General features: G+C 43.7%; 1 protein-coding gene across 2 annotated transcripts; it reads right to left on the reverse strand.

Annotated features, from left to right (window-relative positions):
* Positions 1–27,683, reverse strand: eeig1a (estrogen-induced osteoclastogenesis regulator 1a). Of its 2 annotated transcripts, XR_011602306.1 has the most exons (13): positions 27,581–27,683; positions 27,183–27,490; positions 13,207–13,327; positions 12,790–12,819; positions 10,814–10,930; positions 9,500–9,546; positions 8,920–9,071; positions 6,650–6,754; positions 5,815–6,010; positions 5,576–5,697; positions 4,756–4,825; positions 2,593–3,500; positions 1–2,506 (listed from the first exon to the last, which is right to left on the reverse strand). XR_011602306.1 is itself a non-coding variant. In XM_070965161.1 (12 exons), exons 2-12 carry the CDS (start codon positions 27,323–27,325, stop codon positions 3,455–3,457), a joined length of 1,149 nt encoding a protein of 382 aa, XP_070821262.1. In that variant the 5' UTR covers positions 27,326–27,490; positions 27,581–27,631; the 3' UTR covers positions 1–3,454. The 2 variants fall into 2 exon arrangements, 1 of the variants encoding a protein (XP_070821262.1); XM_070965161.1 differs by having other exon boundaries at positions 1–3,500; positions 27,581–27,631.
* Between the last annotated feature and the right edge of the window lie 10 nt (positions 27,684–27,693).

Consider the following 27,693-nt stretch of genomic DNA (forward strand, 5'->3'; position numbering starts at 1 on the left):
TTAGATTAGCTTTTTATTGTAATTTCTGCAGAAATACCACAAAAAGTCATAGTAACTACGTGGTAATTGGAAGAACCGTTCCAAAAGGATTCTCTATAAATTTAGGTTATACTAGCTTTGTTACAATAGAATAATTTGTTAGAATTACTAATAGAAAAAAGCTCAGGGAGGTGAGTTGTGTGCATAGCTTATAACCAACCTCCAGGCAAAAAATAAAAGAATTAAGAACAAAAATATTTAAATAAATGCTTTAAAAGAATACTAAAGGCTGTGGTGACGTAAACCCAAATTCAGACTATAACAACAGTGGTTCATCCCCAAATGTGAGAATAATGTGATTAATAAACATACAGCTGCAAAATACAAATAGGGTGGGTAGCATGAAGTCATTGGACTTATATAATGAGCTGGATTCAACCAGCGTAGTGTGATGAAGATGTGAAGCGACGAGTCACAAAACTGCAGCTTCACTGGAAAAATAACGGTTTACTGATAAAGAGTCTTAAAAGCAGATTTTTATTGTAAATGAGGGAAAAATATTTTGCCAAAAGGATCATTTAATTTGTTTCTGTGGCAACTAATTAGGGCAAAAACGAGTACTTAATTAGTTGTCCTAACAGAAAATGAACATCACTGATTAATCTGTTGTTTTTAACGGTCGTTTGCTGGTTCCGGGTTGTCAGCTGTGAGGGTTTGCTGCTTTTCTCAGTTTGATATCCTTTTAAATTGAACATGTTTTGGTTTGGGGCAAAACAAGTTATTTAAACAATTAATCAATGGCACGATTCATCAAGCAAATTACAGTATCGCCAGATTAAATTGAAAAAGAAAATAAGCATTAGTTGCTACCTTAGAACACAGCATCCATATTAAGAGTGAAACAAAAATGACCTGCATCTGGAAAAAGGAGCATTAATTCTCAGGCTGACGACTTTTTTCACTTTTTTTACAAACAAAAAACATGATTTTAAGACTCAGCACGCGCTTCGATCCTTCTTGTTCTGTCCTGAAGTGGGAAAGTTTGCAGAGTTTAAACTCCAAACAGAAAACTTGTAAAACTAAAAAAACAAAGCAAAGCAAAGTGTCAACCAGCCAGCTGGTTGGCCACATTTCCTCGTCTGTGTCTGTCCGAGCTACAGAAACTCGTCCTTTTTTGTGCCTCTTTGGTGTTTGTTCACTCCAGTTATCGTCCTTATTCGCACCAAAGGGCTCATGCAAAAAGCTGACAGCAGGCCGTTGCTCCACCAGGGGGCAACAAAGACTTTTACAGTCAGCCGCTGCAGGAATCCCTCTTCATGGAAATCACTCCTTCAACTGGACACAGTAAAACCAGAACAGTTTGTACCACAGAACTAGTATTTTCAGCTGACCTCACATTTTGTTTTTAACGTCAGATGGCTGAGGAGAGAGGACAACTAAAATTTCATACAATTAATCCTTCATGGCGATGGAGCAACAGGGCAGCAGTAGTATACATGCAGTGAGTAACAGGGATTTCCAAAATGGCTTCACCTGCAAGTTACAACATGACTGACACAAAGAGAAAACAGAACAAAGAAACAAAAACAGGACACAACAGTTCTCTCCTCACCATCACTAGCACTCTGTTATCACAGATACCGCGGTGCTTTCGGGTCATTCAAGAGAAACATCACAGGCACAAAGTGGTTCTACTGCGTTTCCCTGATCAACAGAGAGCGGCAACAACTTCAAACAAGAGAAACAAACTGAGGCGGTTCAGAGTTCCTGCATCTTCACGGCTGCTCAGTGGGTTACTAAACTCTTGGTCACAGTTGGATGTGTTGCCTGTCAGTGGAGGTTAATGCACTTCAAATGTCGGGCTTTTTGTCATGTAGTGCATGTGTAAACCGCACACAGCGTTATTTACTGTTGGGCCTCGGTTTAGAGGTTTTAAAGTTGGAAAGTTTTCCCTCGCATCACTTGTGTACCACTTCAGGCAGTTTGTAGCGACAAAAATGAGTCAGATTCATTTTCAAAAAGTGGTGAGGGGGAAAAAAAACATGTTAAAGACATGTTAAACAATAATCAACAGAATCCACTGAATGAATATCTGTGACAACTTGTGGCCAAATTAAAGTTACTGTAACATCAGCTCATAGAACAAGGACTCAAGCACACAACAAAAGGACTGTTGGTACAGATGAACGGATCATACTGCAGGAGGTGTGGGTAAATGGTACTTGAGGAATAAGTTGAGTTTATAATAAACTTGTTGGTTTGTAACCACGTAAAGCTTTATCATCCATGCATCCCCAGTACATGATGAAGTAACTTCAGCCTGCAGCGCAGCTGAGCCTCAGTTACTTCCTGTCTCTAACAGTGTCGGTAGCCATTAGGAATTTCTCCCAGTCTCTAATTGGTTTTAATGTAGTGTCACTACTCACACACAAGATGATCTCCACAGATGGTCTCTGAAATTCACTCGAAAATTCAGTCTCCAAGTCAGCAGAGTTCACTCTCCTTGTTTCTCCTGAGGCACTTTTTCCTGATTCATTCATTCAGTTGGTGTGTTTGATGTTCAATTTGAGAAAACGTGTAGCAGATTTCAGAAAGTAGGATAGAAAAGCGTGCCTGAGAAGAAACAGATCTGGTGTAAAAATAATAAATGAAACTTGAACTGCACTGAAAACTTCCACTTTTAGCTTAAATGTGCTTTATAGACTGAGGTTAGAGAACTCAGACCACATGGATTACACTGTAGTCTTTCCTGAGCAGTGAAAGTATATCAGACAGGCACTGAAGCAAGCATCAACTCTATAGATATTCATTGAATCTGTCCGTGACCGGATCCTGCTGTGCTACATGCCAACACTTGCTAGCACACACACAGGTGTGTTAGATACGTGTTCTGAGCAGGTTTTAAGTGTGTAGTGAATTTACGCTGCTACAAGAGAGGAAAGGGAAAGGAGGAGCTGCTCACAGCTGGAAAAAAGTTAAATAAACTGGAGGTGGTAGTGAGAAAGATATAGAGTGATCTAAACTTAAACAAAAAATACTACATTTAAATTGCCAGTGGCATTCAAGCACCGCAGATTCAATGATGTCTGGGGTTTTTTTGGCATTCTACCTGCAAACTGAGGACACATGGATGATTCTGGTGAACAGGTGAAGATGTGAATCAGTGTGATTTCCTGAAATCTCTAGATTTCTTTAAATCCCCCTCCAAAATGTTGTTCCTGCAACACAGAGGCAGGTAAACACACCACAGGGCAGTGTCAGAAATGGATTGTGCATTGGTGCTTTCACTCTGAGTCGCTCTCAGCATCACAAAACATCTGAATGGAGTGCAGACTGCCACAAACTTCACGTAAAGTGCAAACGGACGAGGCTTTCCCCTCACGGCATCAGACCGGCTGAAGCTCCAGGAAAACCAGCGAGACAGAAGAGGAGATGACGCACAGGTCAGCGCGTCGCCTCTCCTGCAGGTCTCGGTTCAATGGCTCTCTATCACCACAGGCTCGTACCCACCTGCAGACACCCTGCAAGGACCCAAACATACAGGGACAACACTCAGACTGTGTGCGTGAACAAGTTAATGAATGCGTTTGAGGTGTGATGTAGTGGTTGGTGACAATGGTGTGAGTTTTGTAAAGAGAAAACTGAAGTCTGTTGATGCGGATGACCGCTGACAAATGATGTCATACAAGACATTTACAACACTATGAAAGGAAATGTGCACAGGAAGCAGGCTGGAAGCTGCTTTAAAGCTGTGTCCATATATAATATACAATATTACATATTCAGATCATGCACAGAGTGCTGCACCTTTTCACTGCCAAATGATTTGAGTCTGCTGTACAACATTTAATATTTCCTCCTATAGAATGAGACCAAATACTAAATAGTGAACTGTATGGTCAACCGTGAAGGCTTTTCAGGTGCAGCCTCAGAGGCAGTGCAGCTCTGGAGACGGACACTGTCACTGGCTAGACGTCAGACGAGTCAGAGGACCGCAGCTTTTTTTTTTCCCTGTGCTCTCTCTCTTTTTTTGGCAATAAGCTAACTGTGGAATTATAGATGGCATTTGATCCACATTGTCATGGACAGTAAAATTTGAGAACCCTATCATTTTGACAAAGATAAAACAACTCTAACAAGCAGCTCCCATGAGTCTTCGCCACGAGCATGTTAAAACTCTCAGAACTTTTTCAAACTTTGAGAACAAAATGCTGCAAAACATCTAATGGAAGTCGAGGCTAGTGGATTGAAAAGGGCTCACTCAGGCCTCCTATTGTTTGTAGGGCTGGGTATTGTTTTGAAATGTGTTTTTTTTTTTATGCCAGTGCCACACAAGGTTTTCTATAAAATCATTTGTATTGTTCTTACTACCATTCTGTCCCCTCTGCTGCTGTAACACTGCAAACGTCCCCTCTGCAGGATTAAGAAGGACTTATCTCTTATTTTATATTGAACTAAATAAGCCAAATGTGGGTTTAATATTGTCTAAAGCAAAGCGACGGTACCCAGAACCTACCTACCAAGAAACTGTGACTTTTATCAGGATCTATCTAATAGAAGAATAAGTAAACAACTAGAAGTCTGATTTACTGTTTTAGAGGCTCGAATGGGATTATTTCTGAATTCAGAGCAGAACTGTTTCTGTAACTAAAACTCCAATTTGCAGAAGGTTAAGTGGATGTGACAAATGAAAAGAGGAAGAGAGAGTGACACACAGACAGTAGAAATGAGTAGAGAAACACAGAGAGGAGGAAGTGACAGAGTCAGACTTCTCACCTGTTTCCAAGCCTGATGCCGCTGAGCGCAGTGGTTCCATCTCTGCTGACGAACAGACGCAGGTTGCTGTCTGAAAGCCACAAACACAGAAACCCAGTAAGCAGCCGCTGACGGGAGGCAGAAGACATCGACACACAGACAATAAAAGATGACAAAAGACAGAGCTGGAGGACTGCTGGACAGCTGAGTCCAAAGATGGAGCAGTACGTTACAGATGCTGTGTTCACCACATGCAGTCGCGTTAACTGTAAAACCTCCACCTGAAGAGATTCACTGTAAGCACATGTGAGTGTGTTGAAGAGTGAAGCCTCCATCCCACACAGTGATATCATCACTGCTGGTGTTTCAAGGTTAAGTCTACATTTCCCACCATCTTTCTCTGACCATTTCTGTAACTTTCAAAAATGCCAATCTGACCTTCGCACTCATTACAAATTCAAACCAATGCTGAATGTTGCACTGAGCTACTGATATGTTATGATACTGTTATGACAGGGTATTGACACCTCTTAAAGGGTCGATCTGCATTTTCCCACACATTTAAACTACAATGAAGCAGACAGAGCTTCTAGTGTGGCATTTGTGATGAAGGTCGAGTTTTCAGGATATAATAAGATACAATAATTTGTGCCTGTTTTCTTTTTTCGTTTTAAGCTGTACAGCACTCACTACTTAGATTCCACTCTGTAACCTGTTAGAAATACTGTTGTGGAGCCAGAAAGACAGAAAAGGACAGAAAAGGCTGACATGGAGCTGCACTACTGATGGCAGAGCATTATGTAATCTTATTATTCTGCTGTGATCCACACTCCCACTGTACCTTCAGTGTTGTTGATATCTGCAAAGTTTTGGCTTTGGACAATTTTCTCCACAATGTCATCAGCATCCATGCGAGTGTCATTTACCCACGAGGGGTGACTCTCCACTGAGTCCTGCTTCCTCCTGAAATACGATGAATAGAAGAAGAAAAGATGAAACTGGTGTAAATCTCAACCAGGATGAGTGTAATCCCATGACCAAAGCACTGAGAAACACTGTACTCTACAGTGATCTCTGTACCTGGGGGGCCTGTTAGGAGGTAACACAGGCCGCGGGGGTCGAGGGGGTCTTTCAGGACGTCCGGCGTCCTTGTCGCCCTCCGTAGGTGTGTCAGCAGTGAAGCCCAAACCCCCAGAGGTGCTGCTTCCTGTCGAGGTGTTCCTGCGATGCGTGAGGTCGGACAGGCTGGAGGAGCAGGAGTGCTCGGTGCTGTAGCCTGCAAACAGCAGGGACATGAGAGGGCATCAGAGGAGACGTCTGAAGATATCAGAGGTTAGAAGAACAACTGTGTGCCACAAATACTACGGCACCAATATCTGAAATGCTACATATAGAAAAAAGACTTGTCATGTCACTGGCTGTCTACGGGCCCAGGGCTGCATTTCAGCACTAAGAGGGAGCCTAAAAAACAGAGGGGGGTTTAAATGGCAGCGCATCTCTTCCATGAAACAGACGAGTGATTGTTTAAAACACTCCAGAAATGCCTCGGAAACATTTGCCTCTTTTGTCTGCCCTCTGACCTGGGACCAGTTTGCCTTAGGAGAGGCTATCATGACCTGTTGTCCCCGACAACACAGCTCCCAGGGTTACAGGGGACACAAACCCCCCCTCCATAATAAGGTGGTGATTTTCAGAGGGCTACTATAGTTTACAATTGCCTATTAATGGCTAATAATTAGCTCTATTTCCCCTTTAATTGATGCCAATTTACACAGTTCTTTCTAGGAAACTTTAAATTAGTGTGAAATTACAGGACTCATAAAATAAAGCACTGAATTCAGAGCGACGCTTCTCTGAGGTACAAGAAGTCATCACATTGAAGGCTGGATGGAGCAACTGTTGGTGAATCTTGTACCTGAGATTTTGCTGTGCTGGCTGGCGTAGCTGGAGTTACGAGAGTGTCCGGACTGGAAGACCTCTGCAGGACCAGGCAGGTTCACTTCTGATTCTTCAAGAAGACCTGAAGGCACCACAACTGTTAGAGCCTCATATTTATTTATTTTGAGTCAAAAATCTTCTGCAGGATCAGAAGACAAACAGTCTTTGTTGACTTCCACAGCAGAGACGCATGCTGTCGTGCTGTGTCAAAACGTCCAACCAATCAGTCCTACAGTAGTATCTGATTATTTAAACTAACTTTTGCATGTAATGAAACCTTGAACACTCTTTGAAATTTACAGCTTGTGGCTGAGAATTAGCACTTTTCCCCACGTGGAAACCTCCTGAGCCAGATGCTCGGCTGCTGTGATGAACCCCTGCCTGTTTTCCATGTGGAACAAAATCAGTTTCAGTTCTCATTTTAATTCAAACTGAACAAATTGCGAACACTGCCAGCTAGGTTTCCATGTGAGGAAAAACTTTTCAATAAGATTTCAAGAACTTCTTCCAGGAAGTTTTGGCTTGGAATGAAACACATCTGGGTTGAGGCAGGTTGGGCTAAGATATAAAATGCTGGAGTCCAGTGTTTCACAATTACGCCTCATGTCTTGTTGGCATCATTTTAATGAGATTTATTTTTCAGATCATTTCTAAAATCAGGTAAACTGTTTCATACTTCTAAAGGTAAGTTTGATGGATGCTGAAGAATGCAGTAGTTTACTTCATTAGTCAGGCAGAATTAAGATGAATAAGGCAAATCAGACATTATTTGATGTGTCCTCAGTCTAAACTCTGTCCCAGATCCCTCTGGACCTCAAACTTCATTGTACCTGGAAAAAGGGCTGGGATTCAATACCACTTTACTGATCCTGAATCCAGATGCAAATCTGCTTCTAAAATTAAAATCCTTTCAAATCCCTCATCACGTCCATTCAGGTTGAGCTAAAACTCAAAGACAGACATTCAGACACTCAGTATAAAGGGTGTTTCCAGATACAGTATATTACTTTTTCTTAAGAAAGAAAAAGAAACTCCCCTTGGTTATTGTTGTTTATTGTAATTTTAAGCTCCTTTTTCAGGGGTATGTTCTGTGTCCAGTTCACACAATTGCATCCATTGAGTATTATTTAAAAAGAAAACTTGAGATGACGGAAAACAAAAACAATTCATGCCCCCTGTGCATAAACTGAATTATTTTTTTTGTCAACCTATAACAATTTATTGTACAAATGAGAAGTGCAAGTTGAAAAAGTTAGAAGTCGTTCAACCTCATCTGTCCCACAGTACAGAGGGAACATGATATGACTGATGAGTTCACTCAGTGAGCGTCACCTGCTTTTCTTTCTGTCAAAATAAATCTTACAGACCTTGATAGCCTTGCAAGCATCAAAGACACTTGTTTGGTTTTTGTTCCTTCATGAAACACATTATTTCCACTTCACATGTGCTCCACATTTCCCCTCGTCATGCACGTCTCCATGCGTTGGCTCTGCACAGCCCCTGAGGGGGCACACCCCTCAGTTTGGGAGCCAGTGGCTTGACGTAATAATCTCCACATTGTCCATTTAAACAAATATGTTCGGTCACTATCTATTGCTGAATGAGGTAACTCAACGGTGACTGAGCCAACTGATGAAAGTACTGCAATATTTATATATTTGCAGTATTACTAACTGGGTGTCAGTGTTGACATTCCTGGGAAATGTACTAAGTTGCTGCTGCAGCTTCAAGTTGAAGCCTTTAACTGGTGAAACAGGAGCCGACTTTTATTACAAAGTAGTTACAGGAAATGCAAAGTGTTTGTCAGAGAACTTTGTACTAAACTTTCTCATTCATCAAAAATGCATTTACAAACAAGACAATGGTCATTTTGGCATTTTTTGACAGCACATCAGGCAGTAGTGGAACAAGAAGGAGCAGCCACAGTGAGCTGTTCAATGAAGAGCTGCAGGCTGCACACCTCCAACTTCTCAGCAAGGGAACAAACTCCTCTCACTGTGCCCTGTTGTCTGTGGACTCATGCTGTGAGCATCAGAAAATCTGATCAGTGTTGCTCACAGGATGATGGAAAAGGCCAATTATTTATTACTCTTACCACCAGTACAGGACTGAAATCTGCCAGACTGCACTGGCCAACTCGGAGCCAGATCCAAAATGTGCCTCCTCACAGAGTACAACCCCAACTTAAAGAGCCCTTTTCAAGTCTTGACTTCAGTCCAAATCTCTCTGCCCCGACATGAGTCGTACCTGAGCTGATGATGGAGGGTCGAGGCTTGGCGGCTCGGCCCAGAGAAACCCCTCCAGCCGGCCCGGGCTCGGCCGTCCCCTCCCCCTTACAGTCCAGCTGCAGGGTGTGTTCTCGTCCTGGGATGGAGATGGACTTTGCTGTGCTGGGAGGCCTGCAGGAAAAAAAACACCACTTATCAGTCTGGAACAGATTAAACGAGCACGGAGCTGCAGTTCTGCTTAGCTTGGCACGCTCAGACGAGATTCATTTTATTGACCACGGGGAAACTGAGTCACTGCAGCAACAAAGGACACAGAGCACAATTAGAAGTGTTTAAGAATCTGGTTCAAGACAAAAACCCTTGTAAGGGCATAAAAACGTGTGATTTTAGAAATTACTGTCTAAAACTTGCACTCTGACTCCAAACAACACCTCAATTTAAACAGGCAGTAAGTCTGAGTTGAGTCTTCATCAGGTCAAAATGTTTAAAAATGGCCTCTGCGCTTATTCCAACAGACTGATGTGATAGAGCCTCTGTGCTTAACCTGCTCAACCCATTTATTTAGAAATCAGCTAAATGTCACAGTTTGAACTACTCACGTTTTAAAACACGGATCTCCAGACAGGAGGGTCATCCCGATGATCACCTTTAAAAAAACAGAAAAACACATTTTATCACACAACATCTGTTTTTCGGTCCAGAAGTGCTCTGAAAAGAGGTCGACTCTCCTCCCTCTGTCACACTTATCTTCTGATCTAACGTTAACAAAATGCTGAAATATTTTCCAGAGTTGTGACACTGCTGCCTTTTTCCTTTGTAGTACATTTTCTTTCCCTTTCCTGTACACCTGATTGCATCCCTGCACAGCACTTAATCAGCATACTGTGTATCACAGCACTATTTCTGTCTCCATCACAGGGGAGTAATAACAGACTGTTGAGTGCTGGAGCAACAATAAACATTAACTGAAGAAGCTGGGAGTGAATTCCCAGTAAGCTCACTGACGTACGAGTGGTATGAGTTATGCGCAGCAACACAGCACGAAGCCTTTCAGGGGAACCAGATGACAAATCTACTCGTGACCATCTTGGCTTTGTGTCACAGAGCAGTTTGTGTCGATGATCTCTGGGTGGCGCAGCAGAGCTCCTCAGCTCCTCAGGCAATAAAGCAGAACCTCTTCGACCCTCAAAGACATTTAACTGCCTCAGCCTTCAGCACTGATGAGTAAAGGGTGATTTTTGGGCCGCAGTGAACAACTGTTTTCATTATCAACTACTCTAGATTATTTTCTCAATCAATCAATACATCCTTTGGTTTACAAAACTTGAGTAGATTACACTACACTGAACAATCATTGCAGCTCTATTTAAATGTACAGTTTTTTGATACCTGCTTTCATTGTAAACTGCGCTGGAAAACTCAACGTTTCATTCCAGGATAACCCCAAAACACTCAGTTTACTGTCACGAGACAGAGAAAATCACCAAATGCACACAATTAACAGAGCAGAACTGTGCAATTACAAAAACAAAAAAAATCAATATCTATAGACTGACAGATTGGTTAATCGACAACTCGTTTCAGCTCGAGATGGAACAGAAAAACCAAAGCGGTTAAACAAAAGTCCTTCACCTGCCCAATCTGACGCTTCTGATGAAATTTGTTGAGTGGAAGCAATCAATGAAAAGGTCAAATGTCAAAGGTCCAAGAGTCAGAGTTAATGATCAAGCTAGCCTCTACCTCTAAGATTTATGACACATTCAACTTCCTGTTTACACCATGAGGGCACGGACTTAAAAAAAACTTCTCTGGTATTAACACTGGCCAAGATCATTTCTCCAAATAAACACAGAATTGAGAAAACATGCACAGCTCATTTCTTTTGTCCTTCAGACATCGATTGTCCTCCTTGCCTTCAGTATGGAGTTGTCCTGCCGCGTGTTCTTGGTGTCGTATCCCTCCAGCAGACAGCAGCGCACAGTGGAGCCAGAACCCGCGAACTCCGCCATGTTGAGGTCTGTGAAGCCCAGCTGAGGGCGAAGAAGAAGGCACCAGTTAATTCTAGTTTCACTAATGGATGGGTTCGCTGGCCCTTATTTCTGGCATGTGTTTAGAACAGAGCAATTCCTGCAACACCCATCATTTAGCACACGTCGTTAACGTCACAAGCTTCTGAAGTTTTCAACGTACGGCAGGGTGCAAAAACCAGACATCAAGTCAGACATCAAACCAGTTTAAAGTGGGTGAAGGCAAAAAGCTTTTGCAGGTAGAGCTTAGCTTTGACATTTCACATCTGAAAGAGTTAGCAGGCAGCAATGTCAGGAGCTACACAGTGAGCAGGTGTACAGTTAGCATATGGTGGTGTGTTCAGACTAATGTTGGTCTCCCATTCAGGAAAGACTCCTCAGAGTCTCTGGCACACCTAACAGGTGAAACTGTCCTTCTCATACCCCCTCAGCACTGGACAGGGAGTAAGACAGGGGGTCTCCCATTGAAGGGAGGTCACATCTCTGCATGCTTCCATTGAGGCACCATCTCTCCAGCTATCCTCCCAAGTCGGGCCGATTTTATGCGATATGTCCATAAAATATTGTGTGACAATAGAAAAACATCTATTGTTTCATGTAAGCCTCTTTTGTTTATTTTGTCCTGTCGCAAATCACACTCCTGAGAGCGATATTTTTCAGCGCTTGATCGAGGCTCCGCGTTCTTCTGCACGACACGGATGCAGGCAGGAAATTTGCATGAAGGCAGCACAAGCGGACATGGAGGACAGTGAACGTGACACAGAATGGGGTCACTCCAAACAGGAGAAGGACTTCAAGCAGCCAAGGAAAAACAAGGGGCTCGCATCTAAAAGAGCGGCTAATTCTGTGGCACTGGACGTGGTTTAGGTATGAGGAGTCTGACACCGACCTTATCGAAAGCCTCACTACCTCACTGGGACATAAGCAGGAGAAGATAATGACTGAGGGGGAGAGAGAGAGAGAGCTCGGCCAGTAAAAAGGTAAAAAAGGCCAAACTAAGTTGAAACAAACAACTTTAATTGGTCTGTGTTTCATTGCAGATACTTATTAAACAATAAAGTAAAGAGAGTGGGAGGGAGGGAGAGAACAACATAGGTGGGAGCATGAATACAAAACTTAACGGCAAACTAAAAACATTACTTCATCTGGATTTCACTGTGACTAATGACTGAAAAATCTGAACAGAGAAAACACTCAGGTGGAGGCACAGAGCAGAATGGTGCTCTGCTGGTGCTGAAATGACTCCTGGGGGTTATTCTCTCGCACCATGAACGCACCTTTCTGTGTCTAAAATATGACCTACGCCTACACCGTGCAGGCTGCCTTTGTCTGAACCGCATTGGTGATGTGTTTTTTTAAATAAGCTCTGCAGCTCTCTCAAGCTAAAGGCTCCCATTCTTCATTCTCCAGGTTTCCCTTTCTTTAGGAGCTTCTGTTTTCATAGGTGTGTATTTAAGGAAGCCAGCTTCTAAGGAGGGAAGCGAGGTATATTTAACCAAAGGAAATCTAAATGGAGAGTGGGTAAAAACACAGGAAGCAGTTCCTGTCAGGCAACAACGACCGCGGATCAAGAAAAGTTTATCTCCATGAGGGGTTTGACCTTGTAATTTCATTCACGAGACATGACTCATTTGTCAGGAGCTCTCACAGTTACGGTTAGAGAGGTGTCGGCAGGATGTTTTGCAGATTTCCGGAGACACGCGACCGTAAAGTTTTTGATTTCTACTCACGCCCTGTTAGTGGCATGCTGGTCCAAGTGCTGTGAGAAATGCTAATATTTACATGATACGGCATTAAGGTTTACAGAGGCTGACACAGGCTCATATGTAACTGTCTGAGGAGACAGGGACACAGGTTCTTACCTTCGTATATGCTTTTCCTCCTTTGAGTTCCTGCAGGGAAAACAGGAAGACGGTAATGAACCCAGTGATCACACTGATCCAACTTTATATTACAGAGGCCTCCAATTACAGGGATGCAGCGGGAGAGTTGAAATTACAGGCTGAGACCACACTCGTGGCTCCTCGGAGCATGGCACTGAGGCGGCGTTCACATGTTGTGAGAACCTCTTGATACAGTCTGTACATTTTTGTGGGGTTAACCAAGTTTGTTGTTTCATGCATTATGGCTTATTTGTTGCCCAAGTGCTAATATCCTGAAACATGGCCACCAGAGGGTCTGACAACTAGCAGTCAGCAGTGTAGTTTGTACTTTTTTAGCAGGCATGGCATTGATCTCGCTGAACTCCTGGCTTGAGGGGGACACTTTGAGACTCGTACCTTCCTGACTGACACCCTGCAGACAGAAGGATCCAGGACTCCGGTGTGGGGGTTGGCACTCATTTTAGACACAAAGGTAAACCTCTTCCTCCAGCGAACACAGTTCTCTTGAACCTCCTCTCTGTAAGGAGGAAAGGAAAGCAGGAGCACATGCTGTAAATCTCTGGGATGAACACTTTGGTATTTGGCATTCTGAAGCACATTGTGTTAAGTGGACTTCAACATAAAGAGCGTACTGATACAAACACCAGGACTGAACAGGAACTTTCCCCAAACTTACCCTGACATTTAGGTCAAACCCAAATGTTCCTAAGACTTGGCAACTTCTAACTTTGATATTATCTGTATTCTCAGAATATGACTCAGAACAGCACAGTTTTTCCAGTTATGTCATCCCTCTCTCACAGCCTCATGACCAGTGGATCCACTGAGGATCACATTTATCCGAGCAATACTGACGAATCATGTCGTGAGCGAGTTTTTCCAAAAGTAAGTGAATTACAGAGCTGATTCCCATGGCTTCTGACACAGACTGCACTCTGAGTTCAGCTTAATTTAGCTGATCGTTAATGCTTTTCTAAGTAGATGCTGGTGACACTCAGTCAACAAGAGAGAATCCGACCTCACAGCCATTGATGGAATGACATTATCGACATGAATGGGTTTGTCTCTCAGGATTTTCCCTCCTGCTTTACAAGAAAACCTGTCAAGGAAACAGTGTACAATGGTCAGCAGACCTCTGTAAAAACAGTTTGCCTTGTCAGAAATGCCAATGGAAAACCTTTAAATGTCCATACATCCTGGCTGACGAGAGGGGAACACAGCAGTAGGTCTACAAACGGACAGGGTCACTGATGTGTTTGTTTCTGAAAACAAAAGCTGACGTGAGTGAGCGCGATTTGTTGACATGACTTCAACAAATTCCAGCGAAATGCCCCAGAAACAGTTTAGCGTGCAGAGAAAGAACGTGGATTTGTGTTGAATGTGCTGAAAGAGACTTGTTTGTTTAATACAACATTCGTGACACGTATTGTGTTGCCAAAACAAGATTCCAATCAAAATGTGATTTTCTGCAGCCCCTCCTGTCATCTGTAGAATCAGGAGACACTGAAACTCTTCTGATTCCTGTTAAATATGTTGAATTTATTTTTCCAGAAAAACCGCCAAACATGACCCAACTCCAGCTTCCCAACTGGGGGACATCAATGTGTTCACCAAATGTTCATCCAATAGCTATCCCAGCATCTCACCCAAAAATCACACATGTCAAACGTCAGAGGAACAGCCAGCAGATCAACAAAATCATTGGAAACAATCTTCTGGGAACCAGTGATGTCTGTGCCAAATTTAATGGCAACTGATTGAGTACTTCTTGAAATGTTTCAGTCCCGATCGAAGTGGTGAGCACTGAGCCACACCGCTGACGTGGCTAAAAATACATGTTCTACTGTGAGCAGAAGTAATTCTACTGTGTTATTTATAGTTAATTATGAATGTCTCTGGTGCTAAAACAGGGAGACGTCCAAAAAAACAAAGTCAGGATGTTTGAAGTTGCACATGCCCATTATGTGGGGAAAAAATGTCTACAAAGTACTTACATGCAGGTCTAGTGCTAACCGATGAGAGTCTACACTGTACTGTGAATGCCCATCGTTTATCAACACAACTTTAAACTCCATCCTGTTAAAGACCATTATGTGTGTGAATGCTCTGTCAGCCAGCAGAGACAGCAAAACAGTCCAGTTTCTCTCCGCTTAAATGGCAAACAGCTCATTTAGGAACTTTGACTGGATTCTGTCCAACAGCACGCTGAGGAGCAGTACATTAACCGAGCAGCCAAATGTTTCTGCAGTCACTTTAACTGCATGACGCCTCCTTAATACCAGCACATATAAATCACAGACGTGGTGCTTCATGGTGGGAATCCATTTCAAATTGAAAGCGAAAGAAAAAAATGCAAGTCCTAATCTGTTTTTATTGAAGTAACTCTGGAACATCAAGTACCAGCACAGCCTCGATGCTCCCTGACCGTCTGACTCAGTAACCTCTGAACGTGTCATGAGATGCACATTTTGAGTATTTGATCAACTCTGTGTTTCCACTGGACAATAAGGAGGGCGAGGCGCATGAATAAGGTCCTCTCTAATATAGTAACAGTGGCAGCAGACGCCAAGGAAACATGGAAAGGAATGACTTTAAAGACCTATAACAACGCAGATGGCTTTGAAGCTGATTTCAATGCAAAACATATTAATGAAGAATTTGCCACAATCGACATCGTCTTTCACTTGGTGATGAATGAGGACATTGTGTACAAATACAAATTTTAGCCTGCTGGCAGTGCCAGAGGCTGGTGCATCCTCTGGAGAACATGAACAGACAGAGAATTTAATGGTAAAGCTGTTGAGTTATCAACAAGGAGAGATCAATCATCCGACCGAGCGATCCTTGAGTCCTATTGGTGGGACAACAGAAAAAAGCTGAGCTGATGAGCGAGCCAGCTGGTGTGTTTGAATTCATTTTCACGTCTTTTATTTCAATAAGTTTCATTTCAGTTGCTTTATTTTCATCAGTGTACACGAGGTAGTTTGAGTCTCGTGAGACAGAAGGTGCAAGTGACACATGTACAACACACACACACACTCACTCTCACACTCACACACACACACACACACACACACACACACACACACAATAGTAAAAACTCGTAGCAGCTGCTCCTCACACTTCCCCTCCCCCATCATCTTATTCACGATTCACATTGTGAAGAGTTGGTGTGTGATTTCTACCACTTCAGTCATTCTCTCTCCGTCTTTAACCTCTTTTAATGGTTTCTCGCAGCATGCGGAGCAAACACCTTTAATGGGAATATTAGCCAAAGCTGAGCTACTCACAGTTTTCCTTTGCTTTGATTATACAGTGACAAAGCTGAACAGCCTCCGAAAAAATAAGAGGTTTTACAACCAAAATCCTGTATATTTATGATTTTTACATACAATGAAACATCTTTTATTGAGGACACGTTGGTTATTTATTGTCAGGTATTGTGTTAAATGTAATTTCAGCCTGTTAAAGACGATGAATGCAGAATATTGATGGAGCACACTGTTGTTTTACATGTTTTCTTAATGACTCAATTAACTGATTGATGGCAATTCCTAAGTATTTGCTGGGTACAACCTCCCAAATGAACATACACAGCTTTTCTCCTTTTAATAGCAGAACAAACAGAATATTTGGGTTTTTTGATTTTGACTAAGATGAAAGCAATCTGAAAAATTCACTTTGAGCCTTGTGAACTTATGATATGTAAATGTTATGATTTTTGATATTAATCGAATTATTACTAATCGAATACTTGAAAAAACAGCTGACATTGCCAACAAAGCCAAAGAAGAAGAAAACTGCAGGCAAGTAAACATGGATATATCCTGAGTTAAATACTTTGACTAAAAATTGGCCTTGCAGATTCTTTATGGGGAAGTAAACACACTCAACATGTTTGTTAGGATACACAGAAAATATTTTGGTGAGCAACACTGAATGTAAACATGAGCTTTATTTGTTTACAAGAAAACTCCACAGGGCCCCTTTAAGACTGAAAGTCTACGAATATTAAGTCATCAAAACAACATGGAGTAATGGGCTGGGCTTGCTTAACCATAAATGGTGACACATGCAAGAAAAGCACCGGAGATTCTCGGCAGAGTGATTAAAACCACCAAAAACAAACAACAAAACAAAACAAAGCATGTTGGAAATCTTCTTTAACCCGAAACCAAAATTCTAATCCCAAACTAATCCTCAGAAGAAGTGAAGAGAGGTGAAAATGTCCTCACTCAGAGGATTCTCCCTCATCCGTCTATCCCAGGAAACGAGCGAGGTTCTCAGAAGAGAGGGAACAGACACACACACACACACACACACACACACACACACACACACACACACACACACACACAGCTCTTATCAGGACCCCCACGCTATTGGTCCTCCAGTGTGTAATGGGGAGCGTTCCCAAACCACATTCCTCACTCCAGATGGCTTTGTTCAGACTCCATGGAAACCTCACACTCCTCAAATCCACCGCCGCTCTGCCAGCAGCTCAGAGGAGGAGGAGACGCTCGCAGCAACACTCTCTCTTTGGCCTCAAACGTTTTTAAAAGCCCTCCACCATTTGTTTTCAATCTCACCTGCAACCTTTCGGTCTCCTCTGCTTGCTCTTTTTATTCCCCTGTGTTGTACTTTTGGAGCAGGAGGAGGCTTTGGTGTAACATTTAACAGAAATCTGTTCCTCTGGCTCCTTCAGATGTTTCATCCTAACAAGAATTTGTAGCGTGCAAGAACCTTTTGCTAGAACAAGCAGCTTTAGTGGAAGTACACTTTTTGGAGCTGCATAACTTGGATGTTTTGGACATCCTTTGAGAATTTAACCTTGCGTAAAGACACATTCAAAAATAAAAAGGCGAGCTACGAGCAGCACCTCAGCGCGGTGCTGTGAACGCAGCCCAGCAGCAGCCACTCAGTTAAAGCAGGCCACTGTGACAGCAGACGGAGTGGAGCTGCTCTCCAGCTCTCCAGCTGAGCACAGCTCACATAAACAGAGGACAGAAGGCCGACATGATAACGGACGCAAAGAAAAAGTTATACAAAGGCCGCCATTGTGCGTGTCCTCCTCCATGCATCCACCCTGCAGGCAATACTTTGATCATAATGTACGGCTGAATCAAATTACTGTATTTCCAACAGAAAACTGCTGTGTGCCTCGACTAAATATAATTTCCCACATCTGAAAATAGAGGAAAACCTGATGTTTCCTCACATGTGTCATCCTGAAGATGGAGAAGCAGCTGCTCAGGAAAAAGAGCATCTACATTTAATTCGCTGTCACTACCGTTACATGTTGCTTAAAAAAAGAATCAGGAGGGACGCTCGTTTCAAAAAACAATCCTCAAAAGAGACGCCATCCAAAAATGAGCTCAGAACCTCAAACCAGACCAAAAATGCAGATCGTAAAAGGGCAGACAGACGAGCAGCAGTCTGCAGATCCACTCCAGCTTGAAGAGTAATGCAATCTATTTACATTTACAGACTTTCAGGGGAGGCAAAAGCAGAACAGGCTCAACTTCCTACATTACCGACAACTAAACACAAATTAAAGTCAGGAGGCCAAGAGTCAAAGGCAGAGCGCGGCAACAAGATGGAACAAAATATTCCTGTGACTGTGTACCATACAGTCTAGATTAGGAAGCGGGAGGAAAGCAAATAAGAGCTGGGAAGCTGAGGAAGAGAGGATTTATGACTTCAAAGTACCTCAGAGAGGCAAACACACGCCGAGGGGGAAGAGCTGGAAGACGAGGATTTGGCTGGGATGAGGAGGAAAGGATATGAAGCACTTCTTCAGATTAGCTTTTGTGGCGATGCAGACAGGAAGAGAAAGAGGGGTCTGACATACAACAATGGCACCCACATGGAATCAAAACAGGGACTCTGAGGTTTTATGGTGTGCAACGTAACCACGAGGCCACCAGGACTCCCCGGACATGTGGTACTTAGCAAGGAAACAAGTTCTCACAAACTCTGTGCTTTCTCCTCTGGCTGCTGGGATGTCATTACATTACTGGTTTATAGTTTTACTTTCCTTGAGCTGCCTTTTAAGGTTATTTCCAAGTTGTTTTCTGTAAGTAATTCTTATTTTACTCATGACTTCTCAATCCCATTTTGTTTAAATATGATTTTGTGAGATATTTCCTGTTACAGCTTCGCATCTGTTCGCATATAGACTCATACTGACATCTACTAATCAGCTGTTCCTGCTGCTCGGAAAACCTTGCATAATAAAGTCAAGCAAATCTATCATGCTGAGCTGAAGTTACAGGAACTGGAATCAGATTTGTTTTGACCTCCTCCCTGCTGCCAAAAATCTGCAATCTGGCAAGACGACAGGTTATTAAAACTCTGTCCAGTCATCCAGCGCTTTCCATGTAACTTCTGTTTATAAGCCTTGGTTGGCTTGTTGAAAATGGACAACTGCAACAATGAGGAAAGCTTCTCCAGCACGCTCCGGACCCAAGAAGTGATCGCTCCCTTAAAGTCATCACAAAGCTTAAATGTAAACATGAAGTCCCTGATTGGAGTTGCCCCCAACAGGACCCCAGCATGTGATGACTCAACACGTCAGCAATGCAGCAGCATGGGATCCTTATCTCCTATGCTGGCTGCGTGGCTCCTGGGGGCCCCGGCCACTGTTTGTGTTTCTGCTGTGGCCGGGGGTCGCATCGAGGGCTCAGATAAACAGGCCCAGAGCAGAGTGCTGAGGAAGCAGACAGATCCTGGGGGGGGAGGGCAGTGACGTAAGGACGGACCATCAGGCAGCAGGAGGGACAAGGAGTCACAGAGGATGTTCCTGTACCCAAAAGGTCACAGGGTCGATGCTCGCTGACGCTCACAACCTTTAAACCGCCACGTGTTCTATGGAAGAGCCACCAACACGTCCACTCAGTATTTGATTTATTTTGTTGATCACGTCACAGTCAAAGTACCAGTGTTGGCCAAGAGGCTCGTTTCCAACAGCTGTCCCTTGGCCAGATGTTAAATTAGCCATTAAACAGCAATAAAACAAGCAACATGTTGGACCATCACCCTCAGATTTGTGTCACTTATATGGAATATGGAATAAACTGCAGAAACATTGTTTAAAGGGGAAGTCCACCACAGGAAGGACAGTTTACTGGGGGGCAGTTTTTTATACATACTGTACACATATTTTCCACCTACTTGTAGCAAACATGCTCGAGACTATTGTACTAGGTCGCCATTTTTCTCGAGTTTGGAGGAATGAAATACATAAATTAAACCTTGAAGGTGCTTACAACTTCAGCTTGTACCGGTTTGTTTCATTCATTTCAGTAAATGCAATTCAATTATGTCACAGAACAGCATTTTCTTCACTTTGAAGCAAATCAGAACTTCATACGATCATCAAGATACAAAGGTCGACCTTAGAAAGAGAAGCTCCAACAATCAATTTCACGGGAATTCCCCTGAATGGAGGAGAAATTTTGATTACCTGGCCAGATACCAGAGGAATAATGCCAAAACACCCCCGCGCGCACACACACACGCGCACACGCGCGCGCGCGCACACACACACACACACACACACACACACACACACACACACACACACACACACACACACACACACACACACACACACACACACACACACACCTCCCCTCACATCCCACCAAAACGCTAACGGCTGGAAAAGTGAGATGAAAACAGGAAACAGCTTGTGAAGCGGCTCGTCCCAGTCGATTCCCAACTCTCCTCACACGCTCCTCTCTGGACTTCTTCCTTCCTTTCCTCTTCACTTCTCTCACACGCCAAATGTCCGATCTCGCTGACATCTGAAGGGTTTCGACCGGGTGAAAAAGTCACACTTTCTCTCACACACAGGAATGCAAACGCGTTGCAGGTATAGCAGCAACCTCCACGGCTGAACATGAAGCCAAGGTGGAAGTGCCAAAACTGCAGATCCTCAAATGGCCACTGGAAGCTGACTCCAAAAGCAAGCCATTCCCATAGACCCCCATATTAAAATGCAAAACTCTACAGTGTCAACACTGGTAATCTGTAACAAGTGGAAGTTGAGAAACGCGTCCGTATTCTTAAAAGATTGTTTTCAACAGACTTGTTTGTCAGGCTGGTTCAGAGCTGATCCCATGAGTACATGGCACTTAAAAACAAAGCAGGGCAGAGCCACGAGATTAGCGCCAGCCGCCCACAGGGTTGCACAGACCTGAGGAAGCAGGTAAACAGGCGGGTGCTTTGTGTCATCACCGTGTGCGATGTGAAACTAAAACTCAAGCCGCTCCACACAGAGCCCCTGCAGGGAAACAGACGACACAGGCGAGCGGCACGTGACGCACATCCGTGCTCGTGCCTGCTGTTTTTTTACAGTATGTAAGCTCTAACACTGCGTCAGTGCGGACCACTGAGCCTGAACACAGTACCTGCTGTCCTGTTTGAGGCTGACACCTGGACGACTGCACCTAGACCACTGCTTCTGGTGTTTGCTGTAGGGGTTCAATCACTGCTGCATGTCATCACCCCTTCTCAACCCATGCTGTCTACTGTCTCTACTGTCATACTATTACTACTTTTAGCATACTATACTAAGAGTCAAATGCAATAAATAAAAGATGAGATGAGAGGAGAGCAACGCAGAAGAGGAATCCTTTAAAAAAAAACCTTCCACAAGGCCGTTTACAACAATTCAAACCAGTCAAGTGCTGGTGACGCCAGGCGGCACACACAGTCAGGAAGCTCTGCCAACTCCACCCAAAGGTTCCTGGTACTTTTGAGGGTCCTAGGAACTGCAGCCTGGACGTTCTTGCTGGGAAACGCACCCTGCGAATGCAGTCTGACAACATGTGACGATGCTGGACAAGTACAGCGCCAGAATCAGTGTCAGATCTCAGTTACATCAAAGACGTCCAAATTCAAGACTGAATTTACAGAATAAAGACGCTGTTCACGAAGTAGTCCTGAGTATTTTTAGCCACGTTAAAGGGACATCCCACTGTTTTACAACCTGGCATGTAATTATCTGTGGCTTAAAAGACGAGTTTATGAAGGTCAGGAGGAAGACTGTGACTGATTGGAGGAGAGGATCTTGTGGTGAAACCGATTGGAGGAGTAGTGTTTCCAAAGAAATGTTTATTCTTATATAAATTATTAATTTGAGGAATTAAAATTGATAACAAAAATGCATATTAGGACAATTTAGAGTGTCATGAGTACATGCCTGAAGAGCTAAAGTTTGCATCCGTATAAACTTGTTCCTGACGAAGAATCACCTGCAGAGTTTGTGAGTTGTGGGGAAAAAAATGACATAAAACAGAACAGATTTCGGCCGACTTTGGACTTCACCGTAACACCCGTGTGTTTGTACACGTGTGACAGTGTGTGTTTGAAGCCTTGCACTGAACTGTGTGTTCCCGCATCTGAACAGGAAATGAACACAATCTGTCCACGTTGCCACATCAGAAACACTCGCTGCAGCCTCTCAGAGCTCGACGTTTCACTCAGACTTCACTTCTTCTTCTCTGCCTTCACCTGAACACTGTGAGGAAAACTGAACAGTCACATCGATGTACTCAATCACACCTTCTACTCAGGTGTCTTTAGCCTGCACCCGCTCCAACACTCCTGTCTTTTCTTAACCTTTAAATACATAAATCCCCTCTATCTTCGCCCCACTTAGCGCTTCTTTCCGCTCCTGGCACTCTTCTATCAGACATGATTACCACAGTGTCAGTGAAGTGTTTCATCACACCTTGTGTCAGGCTTGTTTCTTATCACCATTCAGCTCTGGAGCTCTGGAAATGTCAGGAACAGCGGGGAGAAAACCATCAGCTAAATGTCCAAACTGTAAACTTGAAAGGAAAAATGAGACACAGCTGATAAAGCCCGAGCTGATGCACCACTGAAGCTTTCCTGCCAAATCAGGATGGAGACCATATGGTGTCTAAAGCTGCACCGAGTGAAAAAAACAGCATCTGACTGGCTGCACACACTGTAAAGCCGGCTGGGTTTAGCAGACCGCTCCTGGAACTTGAAATTCAAAACCCAATGATGTTTCCCAATGATACTTTCTGCTTACCTTGACTCATTGAGTGAAACCTCTCGTCTGTTTTCTAGGCGTAAAGTGCCACAAACAACGCTTACAATCATCCCGAAGCCTTAAAAAAGTCACTTTGCATGTTTCAGTACATTTGCAGCTGTTTTGAAGGGTGCGGAGATGATGAGGATTTGGCAATTACGGGTTTCTAGAGACTGACAGCAGTTTGCTGTTTACATGAGGGCAGGATGGGAGCTGACTGAAGGAAAGGTCGCACTTGAACGACTTTCAATCTTCATTTTAAATGAGATGTAGGCAGAATCTTCAGCATTGAGCATTTGGTGAAAATAAAAAGGGTTTTGCGGTTTAAAAAACACTTTATTAAGATCAAAGTAAACACAGAGATATTAAGACAGCAAGAAAAACCTGTTTGCTCTCAAATGTTCTTAAAAAAACAACCCTTTTTTTGTTCCAACTCGTTTTCATTTTCTCATTTTCGTTCTTCTTTCATCCAAATTCCGAGAGAAAGCCGAACCTGCGTGAGGGCTCTTATGTAAGGCATGCTTTGCCGTCGGCTGCTCTTTGTGTTTGCCAAGTGTTCTAAATGCACAGCACTGTTTTACAGAACGCTCGATCACTAAAACTGTAAAACCACAGGTTGAAACGAGGGGACAAAACACAAAAAGCCTTGCTGGGACACACGTATCTGTGCATGCATGCTGATTATACGTGCCCTGTCCTCTGGTTTCATTCATTCTGACAAGTATTTAATTGTTTGAGTCATTTACCGAGGAAAACATTTGGTTTTCTGCTTCCCAAATTTGAGGATTTGCCACTTTTCTCTGAGTAGGCTTCAGGTTCAGAGAGCAGATCGGACAAAACAAGCCGTTAAAAAACATCTTCGCTGACAGAAACTGGTCTGTTGCTCCTCGCGTCACACCCTGATACATATAATATCCCCTCTGTGCTTGACTGCATCTTGTGTTCTTGTACATGAGAGGCTGCTGTCGTGCACAACAAATCCAAGTTTAACGCAAGCACATCAGCCCCTGATAGGAGCAGCAGCCCTGTGAGGTCATGACCCACAACATCTCTATGATGAGAGAAACACTAGAGAGCCTGACAGACAATGAGCGCCAAAACTGACGAGAAAAAAAGACCCTTAATGTGTTTTCAGTGTTTTTCTGCAGCAGCTGAACCTCCGCTCACATCACAGGTGGATGACACATATCAGACAGAGACCAAATCAGTCGGAGCTGGACGCTCTCACTCGCAGCATGTGACTCTCTGGGCTTCCAGCCGGAGGGGTGGGGGGCAAAGGGACTCAGGGAGGGGTTTCATGTGGTGCATCGCGCTCCACTGGGTGAACTCGCCGTTAATTCCCCCACTGTTCCCGACCCACAACAAGGCGAGGCCCTGTACAAAGACCGGGTTTGTCAGATCTGTGACATAACGCTAATCTTTGGCCGCCGCGAAGGGAGCCTCCCTGTGCCGTCGCCTCCTCCTCTGAGAGGGCCTTGTTTTCAGTCACAGAGATGATAAGTGAGATGGGAGGGAGGGAGGGAATCTGGGCTGTTATATAACCTCCAGAGAGGAGAATGACCTCTGAGGCCTCGGACATCGCAGTCCTCGCTGCTGAGGACGGGAGCGGCGAGGGATGGAGGGAGGTTTCAGTATGACAAATAAGCTTTTTTATGCATCACAACATTTCTTGGAATGGTCGTCTGTGTGGTCCATCGTCTTCCTGTCTTTCATCTGGACATGAAGAGCAGAGATTAAACAGCCATGCTAGCTGCTCTGGGTGGCTGTGCTAACACCAGCGTGGCAACGTGCTAACGATAACAACGCTAGCATGCAATAACAGTACGATTCATCCTCTGGGGAGCATCCGTGCCAAATTTCATGGCAATCCATCCAACGGTTGTGGCACCTAATCTATAGGCCTGAACACATGTTGTTCTGCCCACTGGGCTCTCACTCAACCAATGAGATTATCTCTGCCTCCCACAAGTGTTTGTGCGACTAAATCTCCCAATCTGCTCTTTGCTCACTGATGAAAGGAAAGAAGATGGAAACATCCGCGGATGAGAATCCCGATCGAGACGCTCGCAATCTGTGAGTGTGTTTACGTTTCCTTCTCAAAGACCCTCAACACACGCTCGCACTCTGCTCCAGGACGATGCTACGTGACAGCGGGGGGGTCGAGCGTATACAGAGAGAAAACGCTCTCCCATCAGTCAACTCGCCGCTTTGAACAGGCCTGTTTGAACACGAGGTACAAACAAGGAAAAGTCTCAATAAAGGGAAGAAAATAAGCGTCCGTTGAGGCACTGACGCCAACCACAAACTGCTTCTCTCTCCTGTTTTAGCACACACCCTGAGACAGCTGAACGTGGGGCATCCTTTACTTTACAAGCACAGACCAGAAACCGGTCCTGGCGAATCAGGTCCAAAATGGGGGAGCAGCAGTTCAGAGACTGCCAATAAAACACTTAGCATAACGCCTCATGTCGTTTCACAAGCTGAGGTTAGTTTGATTGGTCAGAGCAGAGCAGCGATGGAGAGCAGCGAGGCAGTCTTTGTGCTTCAGGTTGGGCTTTGAACAAAGGAGTGAGACAAAATGTACCAGAGTTTAAAAGAAAAAAAAAAGTTATCTGAGATGTTTTTTCACTTCTTTTGCTCATGTAGGACACAGTGAGGACCAGAGCCTCTTTGACAAAGAGAAAGATCCTCTAAAACAGGGGTGCCCAATACGTCGATCGCGATCTACGGGTCGATCGCACAGGTAGTGTGGGTAGTAAAAAAATAGACGTCAGCCTATCATCCATCCTCACAATGAAATTTGTCACTTGATTGACATACAGGGCAGCCAGTCTGACATCTGACCTTTTCTGACACATGGGTCACTGCGCATGTGCATAAAACTGTGCTAAATGCTGCAAAACTCTAGCAAGCTAGCGAGTTAGCCTCCAATTTATTTCTTCTAAACTTAAGAAAGGGTATAAAACAGAGTGGGGGAGCTGGACCGAGTAAGAAGCCAAAAACTTACCACTTCCATACGGATTGGGAGGAGGATTTTTTTTCACTGTGTCATTTTCAAAGTGCGTTTGCCTCATCTGCCAGTCTACCATCGCTATACCAAGGAAGGGAAAAGTGGTTACTGTCCGCCAGTTACTGGTCGGACTATGCATCCCTGGCTGATTCCATTCAGTGCAAGTCATCAGAGTAAGGTAATGACAAAATACCTCCAGGGTTTTATAATGCAATATGGGTTTGTGCAGTTATGCAAGGTACACCAGCATATATTGTACATATGAAGAATTCTCAATATATTTATAAATAAATGCATGTTTTGCATTTTCATAGTGGGTAGATCATTTTGACTTGGTCATTTTCAAGTAGCTCGCATGCTGGAAAAGTGTGTGCACCCCTGCTCTAAAACAAGCTCTACTGTCAGCCTCCATCAACAAGGGTGAAAGCTGACACATTAACATGTAAGACAAACTGTCTGGAACATTTGGGAAACTGTCACAGCTCGTCAAGCTGACAACTCATGAGGTAACGATGGTCAGACGGCCTCCACGCGCTCGCTGTGTCCGTCTTTAATGAAAGAAAAACACTGGAACAGACGTCTGACTGCACTATCCTCACACCCAGCGCATCAAAGACAGGTTTAGAGAGAGCAGACAGGATGATCCGAGTAGTGTGAACTGGTCTGAAAAGGTTCTGTTGTGTTTAGTCTGGGAGTCCAGTTGAGGTGCCAGTGCAGATACACAGAGAGGCCACTTCACATGGCAACACCCTGTGTTTAAATGTGACTCAGAGAAAAGCAGTGTTTCATTAACCAGCCTGAGCTGAGCTGCAAAAACTGCTGCAGGCACAGCAGCAACAGCTTAAAAAACACAAAGAAATAACTTTCATGGGTAGATTTTAGAGAAAATCCTACAAAGATGCAACAGCAAAGCATTTAGTCAAAGTTTGAATTATGTTACTGATGAATGGGAAAGAGCAAACCCAAAGCAATCACCTAAAACATACTTAATCATCTCCAGTCACTGCAAAATCAATATATTTAATGAAGCAAACTCAGCACAAACGAGCTTAGGATCATATATTACAGCCATCCCATTAAGGTGAAAACCCCCATTAAGTATAAAACAAAGTCAATACATTCACCGCATCGTTCCTTAAACGCACCACGAGCTCCTTTAAATGTCATAAAGTGACTTTGATAAAGAAAAAACATTTTCCATATTGTATTAAATGAGTTTAAAATGCCTCTCGCGGAGGTTTTGCCTGTATGAATTGATGTTTGAAGGTGTTTTCGTGTGATCTGCGGTGTTTTCACCTGGAAGAAGTGGCGACAAAGTCTCCATCCAGCAGCCGCAGCTTGCAGAACAACACTCCGTTGACAAAAGGCACCGCGGTCAGCTCCTCCAGGGTCAGGTGGGTCTGAAACTTGAATTTCTTCTTTTTCACGAAGAAGGCCATTGCTTTAGTGTCTCCGCTCGCATAAAACGGAGCTAAAACTGACGAAAGAACAACAAAAATACTATTAAAACTAGCTACGCTAAGTGAAATGTCCCTACTACTGTTGGTGTTTCAGTCTGTTTTCATGCGAACTCCGTTTCTTCAGAGATGATTCAGCACAGAAATCTGAAAACAAATCAAGGACTCCCGTTAATAACACGTTTAAACGTGAAGAAAACGCTGGCATTTGAAATGTTACAGCAGGAAAACACTTACCTGGACACATTTCGGATAGAGTGGGCTTCCTCAGCGGCGGTCCTACAACATAAAATGACAGAAAAGGACGTTTCTCCTCTTGCCCCTCTCGGTACCGAGAGGAGGAACTTTTG

This window comes from Chaetodon trifascialis, chromosome 6 (assembly GCF_039877785.1).
Source record: "Chaetodon trifascialis isolate fChaTrf1 chromosome 6, fChaTrf1.hap1, whole genome shotgun sequence".
NCBI lineage: Eukaryota > Metazoa > Chordata > Actinopteri > Chaetodontiformes > Chaetodontidae > Chaetodon > Chaetodon trifascialis.